The sequence below is a fragment of the Babylonia areolata genome, chromosome 11 (genome assembly GCF_041734735.1).
Source record: "Babylonia areolata isolate BAREFJ2019XMU chromosome 11, ASM4173473v1, whole genome shotgun sequence".
NCBI classification, from domain to species: Eukaryota; Metazoa; Mollusca; class Gastropoda; order Neogastropoda; family Buccinidae; genus Babylonia; species Babylonia areolata.
In genome coordinates this window covers 42,485,620-42,502,248 of record NC_134886.1, presented here as the reverse complement: position 1 = coordinate 42,502,248, position 16,629 = coordinate 42,485,620, and the positions used below count along the sequence as shown (strand labels likewise).

Sequence of the window (16,629 nt, the reverse complement as noted above, 5' to 3'; positions counted from 1 at the left end):
TCGGGGTCTAGTGGAGGTGGACAAAATACTGGTGACTGTGCTGGGGTTTGAACCAGTGCCCTCAGATTCTCTCGCTTCCTAGGCAGACGCATGCCCTCTAGGCCATCACTCCACCAGGCCTTCACTATGGAAGGTATGGTTGTTTTTGTGTTTTTTTTTCAACAATTTTTTTAATTCCACATCTCTCACCCATCCATTCGACAAATCTTACATTCATTCATCAACATGTTTCTGCCGTGGTGGTTACACAGGGAGGTATGGTTGGTTGTGACTGCAGACGGGGGTGAGAGCGGGGCTGCCATGATGACAGAGGCGGCTGCGGCGGTGACAGCCGGAGGGGAGGGAGGAGCGAGCGGAGGAGGTGGAGGAGCAGTGGGAGGAGGGGGGGCTGAGGACGCACCGACAGCACTCCACGACAGAGTACCTGGCGGGAATGCTGCACAGCAACTGTCCCCCTGGCCTGCTGCCCAAGTTCCCCTCATGGTCACTGTGCTGTCTGGACTCGGCCGCCGTCTACAGCCACCAGCATGGTACGGTGCTGTGTGGGGGGGTGTGGAGGGGGGGTGGGGGGGGGGGAGGGGGGGGGGGTGTTTGGGTTGGGTGTGTGTGTGTGTTGTGTGTGTGTGTAGTTTGTGTTTGTGAGTGTTGTGTGTGTGTGTGTGTTGTGAGTTTGTGTTTGTCAGTAAGTGAGAGTGTGTGTGTGAGTGTGTGTGTGTTGTTTTTGTTGCTGTTGTGTGTGTCTTGTTGTGTGTGTTTGTGAAGGTGTGTGTGTGGTTGTGCATGTGTTGTGTGTGGGTGTATTGTGTGTGTGTTGTTATTGTATGCTTGTGTTGTGTGTGTATTGTTGCTGGGTGTGTGTGTGTGTGTGTGTGTGTGTGTGTGTGTGTGTGTCACTTGGAAATTCAAAATGGAGTGAATTGGAAAATCATCTCCATTCATTTGGATTTGGAAACAGAGAACTGAAATGCAGATGGTTATACTTTCCAAACCATGAAGCAAAATGAAATGGATCAACTTATCAAGAGAGACTTTGAATGGATTTTTGCAGAGGACAGTTACCATAAACAAGACCAGAATGCTTACAGTGACAGCATTCTTTCTGACTTCTGATAAGGATGACAACAATGTGGTTTGTTTTTGTTGTAGCTTTGTAGTTTTTGATGAGCAGCTTCAGCATGCTTAATTATTGGAAAAACGACAGTCACACACAGGCACACACACGCATCTCAAGGAAAATAAAACACAAGAGGACAGTGTTTAAGTTGGGTTTTTTTTTAATGCTTGGCTACTTAAGGTTTAGAATGAATCAGCAGAGTGCTTTATGTTTGTCTGATATGTTTAGCAATGTGCAGCCATCTGTGCACACAGGAGTGTAATAAAGAGTGGTAACTCTCACCATGTTCAAGGGACACAACTGTAAGTCAGTGCTGCATATGCTACCGATTCAGCGAGCACACAAGTGAATGAAAGGTACATTGGAACAAACCCAGACACTTCCTCAAAAAGGAAGCTCCAGGCTTGTCTGTAAACCAATTATTTGACATGTGCACACAGCAGCAGTGACAGAAGGAATGTGCACACAGCAGTGACAGAAGGAATGTGCACACAGCAGCAGTGACAGAAGGAATGTGCACACAGCAGCAGTGACAGAAGGAATGTGCACACAGCAGCAGTGACAGAAGGAATGTGCACACAGCAGTGACAGAAGGAATGTGCACACAGCAGCAGTGACAGAAGGAATGTGCACACAGCAGTGACAGAAGGAATGTGCACACAGCAGTGACAGAAGGAATGTGCACACAGCAGTGACAGAAGAAATGTGCACACAGCAGCAGTGACAGAAGGAATGTGCACACAGCAGCAATGACAGAAGAAATGTGCACACAGCAATGACAGAAGAAATGTGCACACAGCAGTGACAGAAGAAATGTGCACACAGCAATGACAGAAGAAATGTGCACACAGCAGGGACAGAAGAAATGTGCACACAGCAGGGACAGAAGAAATGTGCACACAGCAGTGACAGAAGGAATGTGCACACAGCAGCAGTGACAGAAGGAATGTGCACACAGCAGCAATGACAGAAGAAATGTGCACACAGCAGCAGTGACAGAAGAAATGTGCACACAGCAGTGACAGAAGGAATGTGCACACAGCAGCAGTGACAGAAGGAATGTGCACACAGCAGCAGTGACAGAAGGAATGTGCACACAGCAATGACAGAAGGAATGTGCACACAGCAGCAGTGACAGAAGGAATGTGCACACAGCAGTGACAGAAGGAATGTGCACACAGCAGCAGTGACAGAAGGAATGTGCACACAGCAGTGACAGAAGGAATGTGCACACAGCAGCAGTGACAGAAGGAATGTGCACACAGCAGCAGTGACAGAAGGAATGTGCACACAGCAGTGACAGAAGGAATGTGCACACAGCAGCAGTGACAGAAGGAATGTGCACACAGCAGCAGTGACAGAAGGAATGTGCACACAGCAGTGACAGAAGAAATGTGCACACAGCAATGACAGAAGGAATGTGCACACAGCAGCAGTGACAGAAGAAATGTGCACACAGCAGTGACAGAAGAAATGTGCACACAGCAGTGACAGAAGGAATGTGCACACAGCAGTGACAGAAGAAATGTGCACACAGCAGTGACAGAAGAAATGTGCACACAGCAGTGACAGAAGGAATGTGCACACAGCAGCAGTGACAAAAGAAATGTGCACACAGCAATGACAGAAGGAATGTGCACACAGCAGTAATGACAGAAGGAATGTGCACACAGCAGTGACAGAAGGAATGTGCACACAGCAGCAATGACAGAAGAAATGTGCACACAGCAGCAATGACAGAAGGAATGTGCACACAGCAATGACAGAAGAAATGTGCACACAGCAGCAGTGACAAAAGAAATGTGCACACAGCAGCAGTGACAGAAGAAATGTGCACACAGCAGTGACAGAAGGAATGTGCACACAGCAGCAGTGACAGAAGAAATGTGCACACAGCAGCAGTGACAGAAGGAATGTGCACACAGCAGCAATGACAGAAGAAATGTGCACACAGCAGTGACAGAAGGAATGTGCACACAGCAGTGACAGAAGAAATGTGCACACAGCAGCAGTGACAGAAGAAATGTGCACACAGCAGCAATGACAGAAGAAATGTGCACACAGCAGCAATGACAGAAGGAATGTGCACACAGCAGTGACAGAAGGAATGTGCACACAGCAGCAGTGACAGAAGGAATGTGCACACAGCAGTGACAGAAGGAATGTGCACACAGCAGTGACAGAAGGAATGTGCACACAGCAGTGACAGAAGGAATGTGCACACAGCAGCAGTGACAGAAGGAATGTGCACACAGCAGCAATGACAGAAGAAATGTGCACACAGCAGTGACAGAAGGAATGTGCACACAGCAGCAGTGACAGAAGAAATGTGCACACAGCAGTGACAGAAGGAATGTGCACACACAGCAGTGACAGAAGAAATGTGCACACAGCAATGACAGAAGAAATGTGCACACAGCAGCAGTGACAGAAGGAATGTGCACACAGCAATGACAGAAGGAATGTGCACACAGCAGCAGTGACAGAAGGAATGTGCACACAGCAGTGACAGAAGGAATGTGCACACAGCAGTGACAGAAGGAATGTGCACACAGCAGTGACAGAAGGAATGTGCACACAGCAGCAGTGACAGAAGGAATGTGCACACAGCAGCAATGACAGAAGAAATGTGCACACAGCAGTGACAGAAGGAATGTGCACACAGCAGCAGTGACAGAAGAAATGTGCACACAGCAGTGACAGAAGGAATGTGCACACAGCAGCAATGACAGAAGAAATGTGCACACAGCAGTGACAGAAGGAATGTGCACACAGCAGTGACAGAAGGAATGTGCACACAGCAGTGACAGAAGAAGGAATGTGCACACAGCAGTGACAGAAGGAATGTGCACACAGCAGCAGTGACAGAAGGAATGTGCACACAGCAGCAATGACAGAAGGAATGTGCACACAGCAGCAATGACAGAAGGAATGTGCACACAGCAGCAATGACAGAAGGAATGTGCACACAGCAGTGACAGAAGAAATGTGCACACAGCAGTGACAGAAGAAATGTGCACACAGCAGCAATGACAGAAGGAATGTGCACACAGCAGCAGTGACAGAAGGAATGTGCACACAGCAGCAGTGACAGAAGGAATGTGCACACAGCAATGACAGAAGGAATGTGCACACAGCAGCAGTGACAGAAGGAATGTGCACACAGCAGTGACAGAAGGAATGTGCACACAGCAGCAATGACAGAAGGAATGTGCACACAGCAATGACAGAAGGAATGTGCACACAGCAGCAGTGACAGAAGGAATGTGCACACAGCAGCAATGACAGAAGGAATGTGCACACAGCAGTGACAGAAGGAATGTGCACACAGCAGTGACAGAAGGAATGTGCACACAGCAGTGACAGAAGAAATGTGCACACAGCAGCAGTGACAGAAGGAATGTGCACACAGCAGCAGTGACAGAAGAAATGTGCACACAGCAATGACAGAAGGAATGTGCACACAGCAGTGACAGAAGAAATGTGCACACAGCAGCAGTGACAGAAGAAATGTGCACACAGCAGTGACAGAAGAAATGTGCACACAGCAGTGACAGAAGGAATGTGCACACAGCAGTGACAGAAGGAATGTGCACACAGCAATGACAGAAGGAATGTGCACACAGCAGCAATGACAGAAGGAATGTACACACACAGCAGCAATGACAGAAGGAATGTGCACACAGCAGTGACAGAAGGAATGTGCACACAGCAGCAATGACAGAAGGAATGTGCACACACAGCAGCAATGACAGAAGGAATGTACACACACAGCAGCAATGACAGAAGGAATGTACACACACAGCAGCAATGACAGAAGGAATGTACACACACAGCAGCAATGACAGAAGGAATGTGCACACAGCAGCAATGACAGAAGGAATGTGCACACAGCAGCAATGACAGAAGAAATGTGCACACAGCAGCAATGACAGAAGGAATGTGCACACAGCAGCAATGACAGAAGGAATGTGCACACAGCAGCAATGACAGAAGAAATGTGCGCACAGCAGCAGTGACAGAAGGAATGTGCGCACAGCAGCAGTGACAGAAGGAATGTGCACACAGCAGCAGTGACAGAAGGAATGTGCACACAGCAGTGACAGAAGGAATGTGCACACAGCAGCAGTGACAGAAGGAATGTGCACACAGCAGTGACAGAAGGAATGTGCACACAGCAGTGACAGAAGGAATGTGCACACAGCAGCAATGACAGAAGAAATGTGCACACAGTTGTGGCTCTGCAGGCCAAGTCTGGATCTGCAGAGTCAGATCATAGGGCACTGGAAGTCTGCTGATGTTGCAGACGTTCTCCGGCTACGTTCTCCGGCTGCCTCTGTGGGGACGTTCTGTGGGGACGTTCTGTGGGGACGTTCTGTGGCTGCCTCTGTGGTGATGACGTTATCTGTGGTGATGACCAACTGCCTCTGTGGTGATGACGTTATCTGTGGTGATGACCAACTGCCTCTGTGGTGATGACGTTATCTGCGGTGATGACCAACTGCCTCTGTGGTGATGACGTTATCTGCGGTGATGACCAACTGCCTCTGTGGTGATGACGTTATCTGCGGTGATGACCAACTGCCTCTGTGGTGATGACGTTATCTGCGGTGATGATGTTCTCCAACTGCCTCTGTGGTGATGACGTTATCTGTGGTGATGACCAACTGCCTCTGTGGCGATGACGTTATCTGTGGTGATGACCAACTGCCTCTGTGGTGATGACGTTATCTGTGGTGATGACCAACTGCCTCTGTGGTGATGACGTTATCTGTGGTGATGACGTTATCTGTGGCGATGACCAACTGCATCTGTGGTGATAAGATAAGATAAGATAAGATAAGATAAGATAAGATAAGAATAACTTTATTATCTCCAACTGGAGAAATTTGGTCAGGTGCATTATCACAACACAGACAAGCAAACAACATGGGGACCACAACTGTAAAAGCCAACAACAGCCCCAACAAATATTACGAAGATACAAATGTAAAAAATATCACGTACATCATTTCATACATACATCCACACACTGCAGGTAATAACTAGTATTCTTAATGTAAAAACAGAAAGAATTAACAAACATTATTTGAATATAATTATAAACATAGCCTACTATACTGCACATTGATTATAATAGACAGATGACGTTATCTGCGGTGATGACGTTCTCCAACTGCCTCTGTGGTGATGACGTTATCTGTGGTGATGACCAACTGCATCTGTGGCGATGACGTTCTCCAGCTGCCCAAGCCTTGCTGTGACGTTCCTCTTCTAGTCCCTTTGATGTTTTTCCTGTAAGAGTGTGCCAGCGTGCTCTGTCCTGCGCTGTGTTGACAAGTTCAGCAGGGGAAATGTCACACCACTGTAGACTGTTTTTTCAGGATGTCTTCATATGGTTTGCATGGGTGACCTTCTTTTCTGTGTCCCAGCGCTAGTTCTCCAAACACCAGCTGCTTTTTGGCGTGCGTCGTCTGTTGTAATCAGTTGGCATTGATTGCTGTTTCAATTGCTGTTGATGCAGATTCTTACAACGTCGTTTCCAGGTTTGGATCTGCCCGGTTTTTTGACCGGCAGCAATTTCTTGTTGCCATGGGACCTGCCTGTTCATGTGGAGAAGGATCGCTGGCCGACCATCACGGAAACCACCAGCAAGCGAGGACGTCACCCTCGCCGTGCTGCTCAGAAAAGTGAGTCATGTTCTGTGCGTGTTGGCAGGTGGGAATGAAAGGAAAAGTAGGGGGTGGGGGGTGGTGGGGTGGGGGTAGGGGAAAGAGTTAGTAAGGGGAAAAAAGAGTTTGGCAAGGTGGGAAAGAGGTTTGTAGGGAGCATAGAAGAGTTTTGTATTTGTCAATGTTTGTGACTTCCGAACAGGGTAAGAATTTTTATCTTCCAAAATAAACAAGAGGACAAGTTGTGGGAAGAATTATGATGTGCCTTGCTTCGCAGGTAAATAAAAATTGAAAGACCCATAGTCTACTCCCATGTGGGATATTCATTCAAGAAATAGTGGAGGGATTTTTACCTGCGCCTGGGTAGCAGGGTGTGTTGTACCCAAGAGCCTCAGCAAAGGATGTTAACTCAACTTTTGAACCATAAATTTCTCCCCAACTCTGACACTGCTCTTTTTCATGGCCTGAGGGGAAATGTGAAACTTTAATTTTGGTGTAATATGCAATTTGGTTTCAGTTTGATACAATGGTGAACATGAACCATGTTGAATTTTACAGTGCTGCTGAGGATGTTGATATGTGTTTATTGTGATCAACGATGTTGTCATGTATCGAGTTTGCTGTGATAGGTGGCATCAAGTGTTGGTCAGAATTTAGTTTTCAGACTCAGTGGAGCGATGGCCTAGAGTAACACGTCCGCCTTTGAAGCGAGAGAATCTGAGTGCACTGGTTCGAATCCCAGCAGAGTCACCAGTATCTTCTCCCCCTCCACTAGACCTTGAGTGGTGGTCTGGATGCTAGTCATTTGGATTAAACAATAAACCGAGGTCCCGTGTGCAGCATGTACTTAGCACACATAAAAGAACTCACAGGAACAAAAGGGTTGTCCGTGGCAAAATTCTGTAGAAAAATCCACTTCAATAGGAAAACATAAAAAAAAAACCTGCAGGCAGGAAAACATACAAAAAAAAAAAAAGAAAAAAAAAGGGGGGTGGTGCTCTCAGTGTAGCGACATGCTCTCCCTGTGGAGAGCAGCCCGGATTTCACACAGAGAAATCTGTTGTGACAAAAAGGGTAATACAATACAATACAATACAATACAATACAATACAATACAGGGTGTGGCGCACATGGGCGATGTGAGGCAGGAGTCAGAGTTGAGTAAAAAACTGTAGCGCCCAATAGGCGAAAAAGTATTTTATGCAAATATATATGCATGCTCTCAAGGCCTGACTGAGCGTGTTGGGTTATGCTGCCTCTCTCCCTAGCAGATGTGGTGTAGCAGAGATAGATTTGTCTGAATTCAGTGGCACCCCCTTGAGAAACTGAAACTGAAACTCAGCAGGTGTGTTGGAGCCAGCAGAGAACACAATGTGTGTGTGTACATCATCATGGAGTACAAGTGTACCTATGTGTTTGCCTGGTGTGTCCAATCCAACTGGCATGGAATATGAGTGTACATGTGTGTTTGACAGGTGTGTCCAATCCAGCTAGCATGGAATATGAGTGTACCTATGTGTTTGACAGGTGTGTCCGATCAAGCTAGCATGGAGTACGACTGTACCTATGTGTTTGACAGGTGTGTCCAATCTAGCTGTCATGGAGTACAGGTGTACCTATGTGTTTGACAGGTGTGTCTGATCTATCTAGTGTGGAGTACAAGTGTACCTATGTGTTTGACAGGTGTGTCCAATCCAGCTGTCATGGAGTACAGGTGTACCTATGTGTTTGACAGGTGTGTCCAATCCAGCTGTCATGGAGTACAGGTGTACCTATGTGTTTGACAGGTGTGTCCAATCCAGCTGTCATGGAGTACAGGTTTACCTATGTGTTTGACAGGTGTGTCCAATCCAGCTGTCATAGAGTACAGGTGTACCTATGTGTTTGACAGGTGTGTCCGATCCAGCTGTCATAGAGTACAGGTGTACCTATGTGTTTGACAGGTGTGTCCAATCCAGCTGTCATAGAGTACAGGTGTACCTATGTGTTTGACAGGTGTGTCCGATCCAGCTGTCATAGAGTACAGGTGTACCTATGTGTTTGACAGGTGTGTCTGATCCAGCTGTCATGGAGTACAGGTGTACCTATGTGTTTGACAGGTGTGTCTGATCCAGCTGTCATGGAGTACAGGTGTACCTATGTGTTTGACAGGTGTGTCCAATCCAGCTGTCATGGAGTACAGGTGTACCTATGTGTTTGACAGGTGTGTCCAATCCTGCTGTCATGGAGTACGGGTGTACCTATGTGTTTGACAGGTGTGTCCAATCCAGCTGTCATGGAGTACGGGTGTACCTGTGTGTTTGACAGGTGTGTCCGATCCAGCAGATAACACAATGCATGTGCACATCAGCATGGAGTACGGATGTACCTGTGTGTTTGACAGGTGTGTCCAATCCTGCTGTCATGGAGTACGGGTGTACCTGTGTGTTTGACAGGTGTGTCCGATCCAGCAGAGAACACAGTGCGTGTGTACATCGGCATGGAGTATGAGTGTCCGCGAGGCCATCGCTTCTTCTGCAGCAGTCCTGACAAAGTGATCAAAGTGCTGGGCAACTGCAGTGTCAAGGTCAGTGGCAAAAGCCAGTGAACAGAACTCAGAACTCAGAAAAGTTATATCGTGGAAGGCCCTCTGATCTGATCCATTACAACGTCAGTTGCGTGTTATACATGCTTTGACATGCAGGCATGCTAGTGCACGCTTGCTCATTGAGACATTGGCATGCAGGCACATGCACGCACACACACTCATGCACAATCGTACACATGCCCTCACTGTAGATTTGTAAAGCCAGTGGATAGAGGGAAGGAGTGTGGCCTGCCAGATGTGTGTATCTTTATGGATTAAAAGATATCTCATCTCTGTGTGTGTGTGTGTGTATGTATGTGTGTGTGTGAATGTTGTGTGTGTGTGAATTGGAGTGAAAATGCGTATGAATTCGGTTTAGTGAACAAAACATCACAGGCAGTACATTTTCGCCAAATTCTCTTTTTTCAACTGTATATGTACACAGATTACCCCGTCCACAGGTTTCTGACAAGACACTCCTGCATTTGATATATGTCTGTGTACATGTGCATGTGTATTGATGTGTCAAAGATGTGGAACAAGCTCCCTGATAACCTCCGTCATTCTGATTCCCTCGCATCTTTTAAATCTCGTCTCAAAACTCACCTTTTCCCTCAGCAATAAGTTCAATTGTGGCAGGTCAACTTTCTTTGCATTAGCTGTGCTTGACTATGTGTGTATACATATGTATGTGTACATAACTACATGCATGTATATGAATGTGTATTGCGTGTGCGTGTGCGCGTGTTTATGTAAATTTGTGCCTGCCTATGTGTGCATATGTGTTAGGGTAGCTGTTAGATACACATGTATGTTAAAATGTATGTATGCAGCGTGTGTGTGTGTGTGTGTGTGTGTGTGTGTGTAGTCACATTTTGGTGTGTGTATGTAACATAGATATGATGTTTTATGTCAACAAAAGCGTTTTTGTAAAGCACCTAGAGCAGATTTCTGGATAGTGTGCTATATAAGCATCCATTATTATTATTATTATTATTATGCTGAGGGTGGGGAGAGAAAAGACCAGACCAATTCTTTGTCAACAGTGGTATCAGGCAAGCAGTTCAGATTCTTTTTTAACCATCAGCCTCTACCCTGAAGGGTGAAAAGGGTGATCGAGAAAATAGACTGCTGGAGAGTTCCGTGGCCATCTTGGATCTTGCGCATGCACATCTGACTTTAACTTGAAATCGCAAGCAGTGCCAAAGGCAATCGTCATAGGCAAAAACAGTGAAGCAACACATGAAAACAGGTCACATTTGAGATTCTTTTATTAAGAATCAAACTATTGTTGACTGTCAGGGTCAACTCAACTGAAATTTATATCAGTAACTTCCAGTTCAAAAGTAACATAAAAATTGAATACCGATACAGTAACCAAATCACATGCGACGTTATACCATAATAATTGTAATGCTACATGCCTCCCCCCAGAATGTCGCAGTGTGAAGAAGCTGAAAGATCAAGAATTCTAAGCAATGTCTTATAATGCATTTAGTTTGTTCAAATCAAAATAGGCCTGTGAGCAATAGTAAATCACTAAAATGTCAAAGTAGAATAGGCTTATGAGCACATCAGGTACATGTGCATTCAAAAATGACAAAGTCTGTAAATTGTTCTATATTTAGTGGGTTTCTGCACCAGTCTGCCAGAGCATTCTAATTGGTGTTGCATTAGAGTCAGACAGCAAAGGATACTCTTGTTGACAGACTTCTGCTGAAGTACTTGCGGTGTCTTTGGTACCTGTTGGTCTGTCTGGAGCGCTCACTCAGTTCGTGGAACGTTGTGATTTGTTGTTGGCTCAGGAACACCAGAACATTGAGGAGTGTCCGACATAACTGGTGTTGAAGGAAGGGTCTCAGAATGTGATGAGTAGGCAGGTTTGAGTCTGTCAACAGAAATTTGAACTGGCTTTCCATTTTTCAAGATGTCAAAATACTTCTCCGAGCGGGCTAGCACAGAAACGGGTCCATCGTAGGGCCTCACTAAAGGTCCCTTGCGGGCTTCATGGCTTGGCGTGGGAATCTGTCAGTCATACTAGTGAGAGCATGGGTCAGTGGCTTGTGGTCTGTGTAAACAGAGAATGATCTGCCTTCCAAAATATACCTAAAATGTTGGATTGCACTGTAGATAGCGAGCAACTCGCGATCAAAAGTGGAGTAAAGTTGCTGGGTTGGTGACAGTTTCCTGGAAAAAAATGCGATGGGTCTCCATATGTCATGATGCTCTTGTGACAACTCTGCTCCTATGGCTGAGTCTGATGCATCCACAGAGAGTTTAGTTTCGGCTTGTGGATCTGGGTGATGTAGCATGACTGCAGAGGCCAGTGCGGATTTGGCTACTTGAAAGGCAGTCTGACATTCAGCTGTCCAGATGAGCTTCTAGGTGTGTGGCCTCCTGGCGACCTAGCATCAATGGTTCCCTGCGGACTGCCGACGCTAGGAATGTGATGGACGAACCTAGGTGTGGCCATGTATGGGTGACTCGGAATGAGTGGCATGGGAGTAATGCCACTGAAACGGGGCAGATGATGGGGCAGCAAAAAAGAAAAAGAAAAAATCGAGAAAAAAAGAAGTCATTCAGGAAAGAAACAACAGTATATGCAGTCTAGAAAAGAGGATTGAACATTTGGAAAAGCAAGTGGAAACTACAACAAGAAACTGCAGGCCGCAAGAAAAGAAAACACCGCTCTTCTCAATCAACTTCGCACAAAAAGAGCAGAGTGCAGGTCACTGAAGCAATCAGATTTATACAGAAGATGTTCCAGACTGAAAAATGAAGTTCATCAACAATAGGAAGAAGTCAAACGGCTGCAAGGAATAGAAAAAACAGCTCAAGAGCAGAGAACTCTGAAAAGGAGAGCACAGGTTCGTGCATGAAAACTTGAGGCAAAAAGAAGAAAGCTTGAAGACGATCTTCATGCTGACAAAAATGTTGTGCAGGTTTTTGAACAGGAAGATGCTGCAGCTGTAATGGTTACTCCTGCACCACGAGACGCTGGAGGCAAGTTCATTTAGCTGGTGGTGAATATCACAAAACCTACCTGAGATATCAACATGAAATTTTGCATACATGTGCATTTCTTTTGCAGAACTGTTTGAAAAATCAACCACTTTTGCTTTTGTTTCTTTGATTTTCAAAATTTGGCTGGACCCACCCAGTAGAGTCATTAGTCCTTCACAACAGACTTAGCTGTAATTAGTGTAAATGAATTCCCCTTCACAACAGACTTAGCTGTAATTAGTGTAAATGAATTCCCCTTCACAACAGACTTAGCTGTAATTAGTGTAAATGAATTCCCCTTCACAACAGACTTAGCTGTTATTAGTGTAAATGAATTCCCCTTCACAACAGACTTAGCTGTAATTAGTGTAAATGAATTCCCCTTCACAACAGACTTAGCTGTAATTAGTGTAAATGAATTCCCCTTCACAACAGACTTAGCTGTAATTAGTGTAAATGAATTCCCCTTCACAACAGACTTAGCTGTAATTAGTGTAAATGAATTCCCCTTCACAACAGACTTAGCTGTAATTAGTGTAAATGAATTACCATTTCAGTGGAAAAACCCACTGATCATACACAGCTCTGATTGTTCGCCCAACTGTAAGCTTTCGTCAGTCTCTTGACATAAGCTGAGTGTTGAGCTGGAAAGTGGTATGTGCCCATAGCCGGCTGACGATGCGTAATGGGTCAAGTCATGGCAGGACACAGCGAACCGGCTGGTGAACACGGACATGCCCCTGTACACGCCGTGTCACTGCCACACGCCCAAGGGCTTCCTGGCCCAGCTGATGCGGGTGTACACCGTCACGCCCGAGGGTCCGCTGCGCGTGGTCCTGCAGCCCAAGGTCCGCCCCGCCCCCCACCCCTGCCCCATCTTCCACCCGGGCACCGAGGAGATCCAGCTGCCCCCGAACGGCATCTGGGTGCTGCGCTTGCCGTATCCTTTTGGGTCTGAGTCTGTTGTATGTTGTTTTTTTACAGTGTTGTTGGTCGTATATATATATATATATATATATATATGTATGTATGTATGTATGTATTAACCCCCTGACTGCTGCCATCGAGTATGCTGGTCAGTGAAGGGCGGTCACCTCACTGAGACAAGACACGTTGTTGGTTGGCATTCTTTGTCTGAGCTTTTCCTCCTGGGATTGCATCACTTTTGTTCAGCAAAGTCAGTGACACCATTGATACGTTCACAGAAAGCAGTGACTGCTTTTCAGACTCATTCCACACTGATGTCATTTCACCAAGGTTCAGTTCAGCACCCAGGGGGTTAAACAAGCAGACCAACTTCAAGCCGCGTGCTGTGAGCGATTCCCCGTCATGTTCACATGATCTGTCTGTCTGTCTATGTATAGTTTTGCCTTTCCATTTTGCTTTTTGATTTGTAAGTAGGTTTCTCTGTGATGGCGTGGCCTTTGTGGTGATGGAGGCAAAAACGGCATGAATTGCAATTTTAGCCTTTTTTTTTTCTCATTTTATTATGTTAGTGACCTTGACCCCCTGTACAGTCAGGTTTACATGGGAGACAACGGACCAATCAGCTCGGACCCCCAGAACCTGCATGCCTGCATCGCCCTGAAGGGGCTGTTCTCCCACAGAGAGTTGACCACCGACGGCTGAAGGGAGGTGTGTGCTTTGGGGCCTTCCCAGGCCCTGACCCTTCCCCACCTCTTACACAGAATGGGTTGGCCCTGCCTGTCCTTCCTGCAAAGGATCAGCTGGAAGAGTCCAGTGTAATGTAGGGGTGAAAGCATTTGATGCTTGCCTGTGTTTTTTGTTTTGGGGTTTTTTTTTGGTTTTTTTCTTCCATACTTGCTCAGTCATTGAAGGTTCCCTTTTTTGGAGGTGGATGGTTTTTACTTATTTGTTGTTTGTTTTTTGTTTCATTAGTAAAGTTTTGAAAACGGAATGAACTCGCCAGCAAAAGGATGTCAGTCAGGCTGGGCTCATGGACATTGAACAATGTATTCCTTGAGAATGCTCACTGATTTGTTGTTATCAGGAGTACACATGTCCCAGCACTTGGAATGAAGGCGGTGGTGTAGACTAGTGTGAAACAAGAAAGTATCTTCCCCAGACATGGCCAGAGGAGTTTTGACAGAGGTGCTTGGCCTCAAGTGGGAAAGTGTGCTTGGAGCTCATGGGTGATTCTTATCATGTAGCCTGTAGCCTAGCCGATGACCGCTAAGGGGCCATGTCAGGGTTGCAGTTGGCGACAGAAAATGCTGCTGCTGCACTTTAAGGCTGGACTGAAAGCCAGGGACAAGATGGTGAGTGCATGGAAGTCGCACCTTCCAAGGGAACCTCACTCCTGGCCATTAGATGGGAGTTATCTCCCTTGCCTGATTCGACGTCACTTTGTGATCTGGACCCGTTTCCATTGCTGCACTCTGGTGGTACACTGATACACATAAAGTCTAGCTGGGCAAAACTTTGGAAACAGAACCTTTCATCAGACACAGTTTCAGGAGGTAGTTGTGGTTGTGTGTGTGTGTGTGGAGGGAGTGTGGGGTGGGGCAAGGAGATGTGAGGTCAGAAATCTGGTCTGTACACTAACTGGCACGTCACAGTTTCTGTTTCGGAGAGTAGCAGTGGTGGAGATTGGCAAAGGAACATGAAAAAAAACATTATCTCTTAAATATGTCGGGTCTGGCTTGTTTTCATTTGTTTTGTTTTGTTTGTTTTTTTGTTGTTGTTTTTTTCACAGTTAACCTGCCTACACCCCTTTTGTTTGGGGGGAGCAGGTGGGGGGGGGGGGGGAAGAATATGGATAAAATTGACCGTGTTGCTGAATAATCTTTTGTCAAGGGGTGTCAGTCACATGGGATAGACAGATGGAGTTGTTTCCCATGAACACTGTACTGGAGGTGCCCAGTTGTCTTGTGCATTGGGACAAAGGCTGTTGTGCATCAACAAGTCTCCAGGCAATCCTGTATAAGGGAGAAAACATGTTTTGTATTTCCAAAGTCTTAGAGAGAGAGGGGGTGACAGAGAGTGGTGACAGGAATAGTGGATTGGGGAGAGTTGGTGGCGAGATTGATACTTTCCCCTGCAGCATTCAGAACTGGGATCAGATGTTCTCAGTATAACCAACTGAATGTTTGGTAATCTTCTTATAATTATGACATTCAGATCTTGGATCAGATGTTATCAATGTAACCATCATGGTTTGGTTCTTTTCTAATTTGGATCCTGAAGTTGGATCAGATGTTCTGAATTCACTTTTGGCTATATGTCATTCACTTGCTTTTTGCTCCAACTGTGAGGATCTGTCAGATTGATACTTGCTGAAATGCAGTTGAGGCATGCTTCACTGTCCATCCACACAGTGTTGGTCTGATCCATTTAGTGAATTGTTCATGTTTATTTTCATACATGAACACTAATTTCATATATTTGCAGTAAGGATTTTAATTGTCAAACAGAATGTGTGTGTGTGTGCGCGTGCGTGCGTGTGTGTGTGTGTGTGTGTGTGTGTGTGTGTGTGTGTGTGTGTGTGTGTGTGTGTGTGTGTGTGTGTGTGTGTGTGTATGTGTGTGTGTGTGTGTGTGTGTGTGTGTGTGTGTGTGTGTGTGTGTGTGTGTGCGTGTGTGTGTGTGTGTGTGTGTGTGTGTGTGTGTGTGTGTGTGTGTGTGTTGGCATCTGAACCAAGCAAGTTTCACAGCTGCTGGTGGGTTTAGTCAGTTTCATTCATGGCTCTGTCTTGACGTAACTCAAAGGATTTGAAATTATTTTTCTTGGGTTGCCAATTATCATTTTACCAATGTGTTCTTTCAGGGCATGACAGTACAGTGACAGTAACAGAAAATAAACATTAAAGAGATCCTAACATTGTGTTGTTGTTTTTTCTTTGTGAGAATGGAGGGAGGGTTTAGAACTTTTAACCTCTTTCATGTGCCTTTGCTACCAGAGCAGAGTCCTTAATTTCAACACCTGTTGCTATTTCACGGACTCTGGAGACCATGCAGACCCCAGATGAACAGCAACAGATGATTTAGTCTTGTGTAGTGAGTAGTTTGACTTTTTTGTCAATTTATTACATTTATCATGAAAGTCGTTACAGCACAAACATCACTAAAATGTTCCGCTTCAAGTTATGAGGTCACATCAGGTGGGCCAAAGAGCAAACAGCAAGGAGTTTTGGACAGATAGGCATGATGAGACAGCGATTGACAGACATTTTGAATCATAAGCTGCTTTGCTTCAACTTTGACATCCTGAATGATGGTTTTGAACACTATTGATAATGATAAAGATGTATGAAT

The 16,629-nt window shown here is 45.7% G+C and overlaps 1 protein-coding gene across 1 annotated transcript in view; it reads left to right on the top strand.

Annotated features, from left to right (window-relative positions):
- LOC143287748 (nonsense-mediated mRNA decay factor SMG8-like) overlaps positions 1-16,193 on the top strand; it is a 52,443-nt gene extending 36,250 nt beyond the window's left edge. Inside the window, 6 exon segments of the mRNA XM_076596005.1 lie at positions 278-392; positions 394-530; positions 6,661-6,804; positions 9,222-9,352; positions 13,060-13,295; positions 13,873-16,193. Coding sequence (XP_076452120.1) covers positions 278-392; positions 394-530; positions 6,661-6,804; positions 9,222-9,352; positions 13,060-13,295; positions 13,873-13,984 — 875 coding nt within the window. The 3' untranslated portion in view covers positions 13,985-16,193.
- The last annotated feature ends 436 nt before the right edge of the window (positions 16,194-16,629 follow it).